The sequence below is a fragment of the Nymphaea colorata genome, chromosome 7, assembly GCF_008831285.2.
Source record: "Nymphaea colorata isolate Beijing-Zhang1983 chromosome 7, ASM883128v2, whole genome shotgun sequence".
Taxonomy (NCBI): Eukaryota; Viridiplantae; Streptophyta; class Magnoliopsida; order Nymphaeales; family Nymphaeaceae; genus Nymphaea; species Nymphaea colorata.
The window spans coordinates 13,437,400-13,446,055 of NC_045144.1; the positions used below are offsets into that span (position 1 = coordinate 13,437,400).

Sequence of the window (8,656 nt, forward strand, 5' to 3'; positions counted from 1 at the left end):
CAAGGGTGTCGCACACCCCGGTCCACCCAGATTTGATGCAAGCGGGGAGGGTGGGGGGGGGAGGTTCTTTTCGATCTTTTTAGGTCAATTCACCTTAGCAAAAGTTAAATGGTAAAAATACCTACACTAATTACAAGACACAAAATCAATGGAAAGAACTGATCTCAACAAAATTGATAGCCTCAAAATTAAGAAATATTGTTTTAAATTAAAGATATTATGAATAGGTCAAAGGCCCTCTTCCCTTATGCTGGCCACTTAGATTGATGTATACATCGGGACCTGGGTAAGACTTCGTCTACTTTACTGTTTATGAGTTTTTTCTTTCATTTACATGTACGTTTCTTCAAAAAATAAACAACGAATTAAGGAACATAAACGTTCAAAGAAAAGAACACAAGTACACGATATGTGTGCACAAGGTTTATTAATGTTAGATTTAGTTGCTACTAATCAAAATCTTTTTCAAATATATTTTTCTGACTTTTTAATTTTCTATGTCCACTAAAATTTTCATTACATTAAATAATTACAGCATTGAATTTATTCTAGTTGAGACAAAAAAGTGGTTCTAAAATCATTCTCTTCCTTCATGTTGTAATGTTTTATTTCCTAAAAATCTTATAATTTGTCATCAAGTTTTGGAAAACTTATTTTTCCTCCAATGCAGCATCTTTATAAAGCTGTAAATCCTTGAAAATTTCTCTATTTTATTTATGTGGCAACATGTTGGTTGAAGAATAAAGTTTGTTACTTAGAGCTTCATATCAAGGGTACATTTCTTAATCATTTTCATTTATTGATAATAAAGAGAAAAAATCCATGAAAATTTCTCTATTTTATTTTTGTGGCAATATTTTGGTTGTAAAATAAAAGCTGTTATTTGAGGCTACATATCAAGGGTACATTTTTTGACTGTTTTCATTTCTTCACAGTAATTATAAGTGCATTCCTTCCCAGTGCATGTAACCTAAATAACATAAATTAGTAATGCTTTGTAAAAAAATTAAAAAATTATGTTATCGCTTTCGTAAATATTCCATTCCAACATTTTGATTTCCACTCATATGATACAACAAATGAATCTCTTACTTGAATTTTTCCTTTTCATTCCATTCCAAACCAAGTCTTTTCATTTCAAATCAACCATTGATGTGATTCTAGCAAAAAAAAAAAAAAAAAACTGACGCAACTATCCCTTTCTTCCGCTTGTTTGCAAAATTCCTTTTTATTTTTTTCGAAAACACAAAGGGCTTGCTGTGTACACTCAGCCGTTAGCGTCAATAGTGGACGACCTTGTGAAAAAGCAAATTGAGCCCTTCGAGCTGCTAAGATCTCATCTGATGCGATAGAGCATTAAATGCATGGTCGGAATTCATTTCTTCGATATAAAATTAAGACACGATCTGGGGCTCACAAGGGCTGACAAGGAGTACAAATAGTTTGAACTCAAATCGAGTTCCCTCACCAAAATTGTATTCAAACTTGACTCATCTATAAGTAAGAATTTAACTTGTAAGAATTCGACTAGTTTAAACTGGATTCGGATGTTCAAATATAATAAAGAACTAAGAGTAGCAACTAAATGAGTTAAAACATACGACGCAGGTCTAACATTGAGTTAAACAAGTTAAGCAAGTAAGTCGAGCTCAAACCCAACACTGACTTGAGTTCAGTTTGAGTCAAAGCTCAGAGTTTTCTAAGTCAAGTCCAACTCGAGCTACCCAGTGCCCCGTCTCCCCCTCCAACACGCAAGTGGGCCTCTAACACTATCATGAAAGGAACTCTTTTTTTTAATGACCGACCAATAAATTCCAGTCGTTGGCCCAACCGAAGACCTCTAGGGAAATATGTTTCGCCCTTCTCATTGAAATGGTCTTCGGAAAATACGTGTCCCTTTGTCCCTTCATCATCGAACATAAGAGGGTGTCGATTGACGCCGAAAGGTGGAATTAAAATATTGAATATGTCATGCTTCCGGTTATTTTCATCGTTGCGCCGTCCCCCAACTTCTCCAACGCCATGGGAGGTTGCTTCTTTGGCCTCTTCAGCATCAGGAACAACGGAAACACAAGGAATCAAATATTTGTAGTTGAATTCGACATAGTTCAACAAACAAATTTGCATGATATAGATGAAAGCCATGTGGGTGTCGACATCAATGGTGTGAACTCCAGTGCCTTCGAACCGGCTGCTTACTATACAGGGAATCGCAAAAAAGAACAGGGGGTCCTAGACGGCCAGACACCCATTCAAGCATGGATAGAATATGATGGGCAAATGAAGTAGCTGAATGTCACCATAGCTCCATTGTCACACCAACTCAAGCCTAATTGCACACTCATTTCACGTTCCATTGATTTGTCCCCTGTTCTGCGTGAACACATGTATGTTGGATTCTCTTTTGGTACACAAAAGCTGGTAAGCAAGTGCTATATTGTGGCATGGAGCTTTGCAATGGATGGAAAAGTTCCAGAGTTAGACCTTTCACACTTTCCCTCTATTCCTCAGGATTGTACTCCTCTGTGGAAGTCTTTTAAGCTGTACCTATACATTTTTGTAGCTTTAGTGGCTCTATTGGTTATCATCGTCACATTTAGCATTTCCTATTTGACCAAAAGGAAGAGAAAGCTGACATCTGAGAAGATAGAAGGTTGGGAGATGGACTACCCACATAAGCTTCCCTCCAGAGTGTTAACAAAAATACCAAGAAGGCTCTCAAAGTGAATTACTTGGGAGATGAAAAGTCATGTATATTGGGAGATGAAAAGTCATGTCTCTTGGGAGATAAAAAGACATGTTTTTTTAGAGACGAAAAGTCATGTCTATTGAAAGATGAAAAGTCATGTCTGTTGAAAGATGAAAAGTCATGTCTCTTGGGAATTAGAGACCCCTTATGTAACTCCTCTATATAAAGAAGTCTCTCCACCAAAGGAATGCAACCAAGAAATAATAGAGCAGTGGACTTAGGCCTATTGGCTGAACCACTTTAAAAATTCATGTCCCTTTAATTACTTTTTCATTTGGATTTCTAACATGGTATCAAAGCCACTGGTCTTTGTTAGTGCTGCTACTAGATCCTAAGGATTAAGAAGCATCATCAAATATGAGAGTCAACTCTGATACGGGTATGAATTTTCTTGTTTCTCCTCTTCAGTACCCAAGCAATTTACAGCATTTCCTCACCATCAAGTTAAATTCTGAAAATTATCTTATTTGAGAATCTCAATTCACTTCAATCTTGATCTCATTTTATCTTATGGGATACATTGATGGAAGCAAACCTGCTCCATCAATGTGTAGATGTAGAACAACTAAAATTAGTTTAGAGTATATTGAATGCCTGAGAAAGGATCAGTTACTTTTGAGTTGGATTAAGTCCTCTCTATCTGAAGCAATACATACCCAATGAGGTTTAGAGTGCTCTTAAACAGTCATATGTTGCTCAATCCAGGGCTCGAATAATGTAATTAAAAACACAGTTTCAAGATTTGAAAAAGGGGTTGAGTTTTATGGATGTTTATATAAACAAAGCAAAAACTATTGCTCATCAACTAGTCATTGCATCCAAACCCATTGATGAAGATGATCTTGTTCTTCAAATTCTTAGAGGATTGCCAAGTGAATATCTTGCTTTTAAAGTCAGTATGAAAACTCGAAAGGACTCTTATCTCTTTGAATGAACTTCATGGGCTTCTTCTCATACAAGAAGCCAATTTAAAAGAAGATGATTATCAAACTTTTGAATCTATTATGCTTGTTGTACATAATGTCTCAAAAGAAGTTTACAATAAGCAAACCAACTATAGTGGTCGTGGTAGAAACAACTGTCAACATAGAGGAGAAGTCCGAAAAAGTGAGCAATACAAAGGTGATCGTCTTGTGTGCCAAATATGTGACAAAGTTGGTCATCTTGCAAAGTTTTGTTGGTCATATACTAACTTGCTTAAAGAAAAAGAGACTGTCTTCTCAAGCATATCATGCAGTTTCTTCTAGCACTCTAAATCAAGACATTGGAGATGACAATTGGTATCCTGACTCCGGTGCGACTCATCACATCACCAATGATATCAATAACTTGTCTATTCATGCCACATACAAAGGTGGAGATGCAGTAAAAATAAGAAATGGATCAGGTTTAAGAATTTTTTATATTGTTTCTTCAAAGACATCTCAAAGTTTAGTTTTAAATTATCTCCTTCATGTGCCCAAAATAACAAGAAACTTGTTATTTGTACAACGTTTTTCTAAAGATAATGGAGTCTATTTTGAGTTTCGTCCTAATATGTGCTATGTTAAGCAGCAAGGAATAGGAAAAATTCTTCATCAAGGAACTAGTAGAGATGGGCTATATAAGATAGACCTTAATAGCAGGAAAAAGGAAGCGCAACTTGGAGAAAGGCAGACTATTGGGCAATGGCACAAAAGACTTGGTCACCCTTCATTTTCCATTGTTAAGAAGGTTTTGAACAAGTGCTATTTGTCTTATTATGATGATTGATTGTTTGAATTATTTGTGTGAAGCTTGTCAAAAAGCTAAGAGTCAAACTTTCATTTAATGCTAGCACAAATAAGGTGAAATGCCCGCTTGAACTCATTTATGCTGATGTATGGGGTCCAGCTCCGGTGGAGAGTGTGAATAGTTTTAAGTACTACGTGATTTTTATGGATGCCTTTTCATGGTATACTTGGATTTATTTGATGAAGAAAAAATCAGACGTTATTCATGATTTCAATGCTTTCAAGGAACTTTCTAAAAATCTCACTGGACACAAGATAAAATATTTTCACTCAGATTGGGGAGGAGAATTTCAAGGACTTCAATCATACCTTATCGATAATGAGATTGGACATAGAATATCATGTCCTCATACCCCTGAACAAAATAGAGCAGCTGAAAGGAGACATAAACATATTTTTGAAACAAGTTTATTTCTAATGGCAGAAGGTAATATTCTCAAGAACTTTTGGTCTTATACTTTTTGTACAAGTTTATCTCTAGTTTTCGGTAAAATCTATATTTAAATGCATGCCTAATTTAATGAGAGAAAATTTCCTTTTATTGATACTCAAGAAACTAGAACTCAAGATCTAGAAAGTCAAAACCTCCACAATATTATTGGAACCCTTACTTTAGTTTGAAACAAATAGTGAATATCAATCTAAAACTCTTAGAAATGAGGAGTCAACCCAATCCAATGAAAATGAACCAAATCAAGAACAAGTTCATCCTGTGACTACTAGATCTCAAGTGAGAACCTTCAAACCTAATCCTAAATACAATGAGTTTCATACATATTTTTCTAGCAAACACTATCTTTCAAAAGCTTTTGTCTCTATTCTTCTTGAAGACAAAGAAACCCCAAATTTCAAGGAAGCATATGAAGATGAAAATTGGAGGAAGGCCATGCAAGAAGCATATGATGTTCTCATTCGAAACAATACTTGGAAACTTATTCCAAAGAAAGAAGCCAAACACATTTTAGGACGTAAATGGGTGTTCAAAATCAAGCGAAAGGCAGATGGATCGTTGGAAAGATATAAAGCTAGACTCGTCGCCAAGGGGTACAGTAAAAAAGAAGAAATTGACTATACTGAAACCTTCAGCCCTGTTATAAAGCATACTACAATTCAGACAGTATTGACTATTTCTATTAGTCATAAATGAAAAATACATCAGCTGGATATTCAAAATGCATTTCTATATGGATCTATTGCAGAAGAAGTTTATATGGTTTAACCACCCAGATTTCAAAATCATTCTTTTCCAAATCATGTATGCAAGCTTGAACGTGCTTTATATGGTTTAAAATAGGCTCCTAGGGCATGGTTTCCCGTCTTAGTCTATTCCTCCAAAATCTTGGTTTTAAAAGGGCTCAAACAGATTCATCTCTTTTTATTTTGAGAAAAAGAGAAATACCTCCATATGTTTTGGTATACGTGGATGACATGATCATAATAGGAAGCTTACCTGAATATATTCATAAAATTATTTATCAATTCAAAAGTGAATTTGCCATTAAAGATTTGGGTGAGCTTAATTTCTTTTTGGGCATAGAAGCAAAAAGAATTGACAATAAGCTAATATTGTCTCAAAGGAGATATATATTTAAGCTTCTCAAAAGAACAAATATCTTTGGAGCTAAGGGAGTTTCAACTCCCATTGCATGCTCCCCTGCTTCATCTGCTCAAACTGGATCAAATTTTTATGATCCAATTCTTTATCGCAGCATTTGTTGGTGCTCTTCAATATTCTACTATGACTCATCCAGACATCTCTTATGCTATCAACAAGGTTTGTCAATATATGTATCATCCTACTGATGCCCATTGGGATGTCGTAAAGAGAAACCTAAGATATTTGAAACACACTATTGATTATGGTCTTGTTATTAGACCTAGTTCAGTTCTTAATATTAATGCTTACAGTGATACAGATTGGGCAGGATGTCTTGATGATAGACGGCCTATAGGTGGACATGTAGTGTTTATTGGATCTAATATAGTTATATGGAGTGCTAAAAAGCAATCAGTTATCTCTTGTTCTAGCACTGAAGCTGAGTATCGATCTATTGCCAATACCACTACTGAAATCATGTGGTTATAATTTTTATTAAAAGAACTTTGTGTTTTTCAATCACAACCTCCCATATTATGGTGCAACAACATCAGCACAGCCTATCTTGCAGCTCACCCTGTGTATCATAGCCGCAGCAAACACATAGGGATTGACCTTCATTTTTTTCTAGAAAAAATGGCCAAAGGAGATTTGAAAATTCAATACATCTCTTCTAAAGATCAGGTTGCTGATATTTTAACTAAGCCACTTAGTAAGCAGCACCATTATCAAATAATTAACAAGCTCAATCTTATTGCTGGAGCATTGAGCTTGTGGGGGGATGTTAACAGAAGTACCAAGAAGGCTCTCAAGGTGAATTACTTGGGATATAAAAAGTCATGTCTCTTAAGGGATGAAAAGTCATGTATGTTGGGAGATGAAAAGTCATGTCTCTTGGGAGATGAAAAGACATGTCTCTTGAGAGACGAAAAGTGATGTCTGTTGAAATATGAAAAGTCATGTCTGTTGAAAGATGAAAAGTTGTCTCTTGGGAATTAGAGACCCATTATGTAACTTCTCTATATAAAGGCGCCTCTCCACCAAAGGAATGCAAGCAATAAATAATAGAGCAGTGGACGTAGGCATATTGGCTGAACCACTTTAAAAATTCATGTCCCTTTAATTACTTTTTCATTTTGATTTCTAACACAGAGAACTCTACGGTGCAACCAAAGGTTTCAAGGAGGAGTTGGGGAAAGGAGGGTTTGGCAATGTCTACAAAGGTGTGCTTTCCAGGAGCGGAATCGAGGTTGCAGTTAAGAGAGTATCGCATGGTTCAAAGAAAGGGATGAGGGAGTTTGTGGTGGAAATATCAAGCCTGGGGAGGATGAGGCACAGGATCGTGGTCCAATTGCATGGTTGGTGTAGACGATGCAATGACCTGCTCCTGGCTTATGAATTCATGCCATATGGGAGTATAGACAATTTTCTTTTTGATGTGAAAGGTAGAAGCCTGAGTTGGGAACAGAGGTTCAAGATTCTAAAGGGAATTGCTTCCGGCCTGCTGTATCTTCATGAAGAGTGGGAGCAAGTGGTTGTGCACAGAGATGTTAAAGCAAGTAACGTGTTGTTAGATGGTGATCTAAATGGCAGGTTGGGTGATTTTGGTCTTTCCAGACTCTATGAGCATGGGGCCAACCCCAAGGCAACCCAAATCGTTGGGAGTTTTGGGTACATGGCGCCGGAGTTCTCCAGCACCTGGAAGTCCAGCACGAGTGCCAATGTCTACTCTTATGGTGCTTTGCTCCTAAAGGTGGCCTACGGAAGGAGGCCTATTGAGCCGGAGAGACATTGTGAAGAGATGGTTCTATTGGAGTTAGTCCACTCTTTGTGGAAGGATGGACGTATACTGGACGCCATGGGCAAAAGGCTTGGGAATAGCTACGTGGTGGAGGAAGTAGAGCTTGTGCTGAAGCTTGGCATTCTCTGTTCACAGGCTGCACCTGAATCAAGGCCAATCATGCGGCAATTAACTCAGTATCTTGACCATGACGCCTCATTACCAGATCTAGAATGCCAGAATCTTGTTATTCAAGACGATCCAGGCTTGGACCAAATAATTGTGTAGTACCCTTCCTCTGAGAACCTGTCACCAACTTTAGGAAACTCAGGCCTGTAACCTATGAACACAACTGCAGCACGTCGTTGCAGACACATCAATCGAAAGTCATAGATCAGTAAATCATTTCGCAAGTTGTCAAATACCAGAATACCATGCTTTGCTTTAGGTTCTTCATGTCTGGTTCGCTATAAGATCTCTCATGTCCGTTATTTTTGGAGCCGAGTGCGAGCCCATACCCCGTTTCTCTACTCTTTGTATAGGCTTGGCCTAACAAAATGTTTGTATGATTTTATACCAGCAGTGTAATATAAAATATAACTAATTACCTAATGACGATCGTTTTTTTTTTCTGTTTTAGTTTTTTCCTGAATCAAGGGTACAGAATAGATTATCTCATTTTTCACATTATTTATCTTTGTTTTCTCTCTGTGCATTTTAGATGTTTGAATGTATACTTGTGATATTGCTATAAATAT

General features: G+C 36.8%; 1 protein-coding gene across 1 annotated transcript; it reads left to right on the forward strand.

The window, feature by feature from the left end:
* Positions 1-2,022: 2,022 nt before the first annotated feature.
* LOC116257133 (L-type lectin-domain containing receptor kinase IV.2-like) lies at positions 2,023-8,186 on the forward strand. Its single transcript, XM_050078620.1, has 2 exons — positions 2,023-2,285; positions 7,271-8,186. The coding sequence occupies exons 1-2, from the start codon at positions 2,023-2,025 to the stop codon at positions 8,184-8,186; spliced, it is 1,179 nt and encodes a 392-aa protein (XP_049934577.1).
* The last annotated feature ends 470 nt before the right edge of the window (positions 8,187-8,656 follow it).

Excerpts from the sequence above, each read along its gene's own strand:
- LOC116257133 (XM_050078620.1), top strand. The coding sequence starts at position 2,023 with ATGGGAGGTTGCTTCTTTGGCCTCTTCAGCATCAGGAACAACGGAAAC. Across the intron at positions 2,286-7,270 it reads GAATATGATGGGCAAATGAA|AGAACTCTACGGTGCAACCA; the intron begins GTAGCTGAATGT and ends TTTCTAACACAG.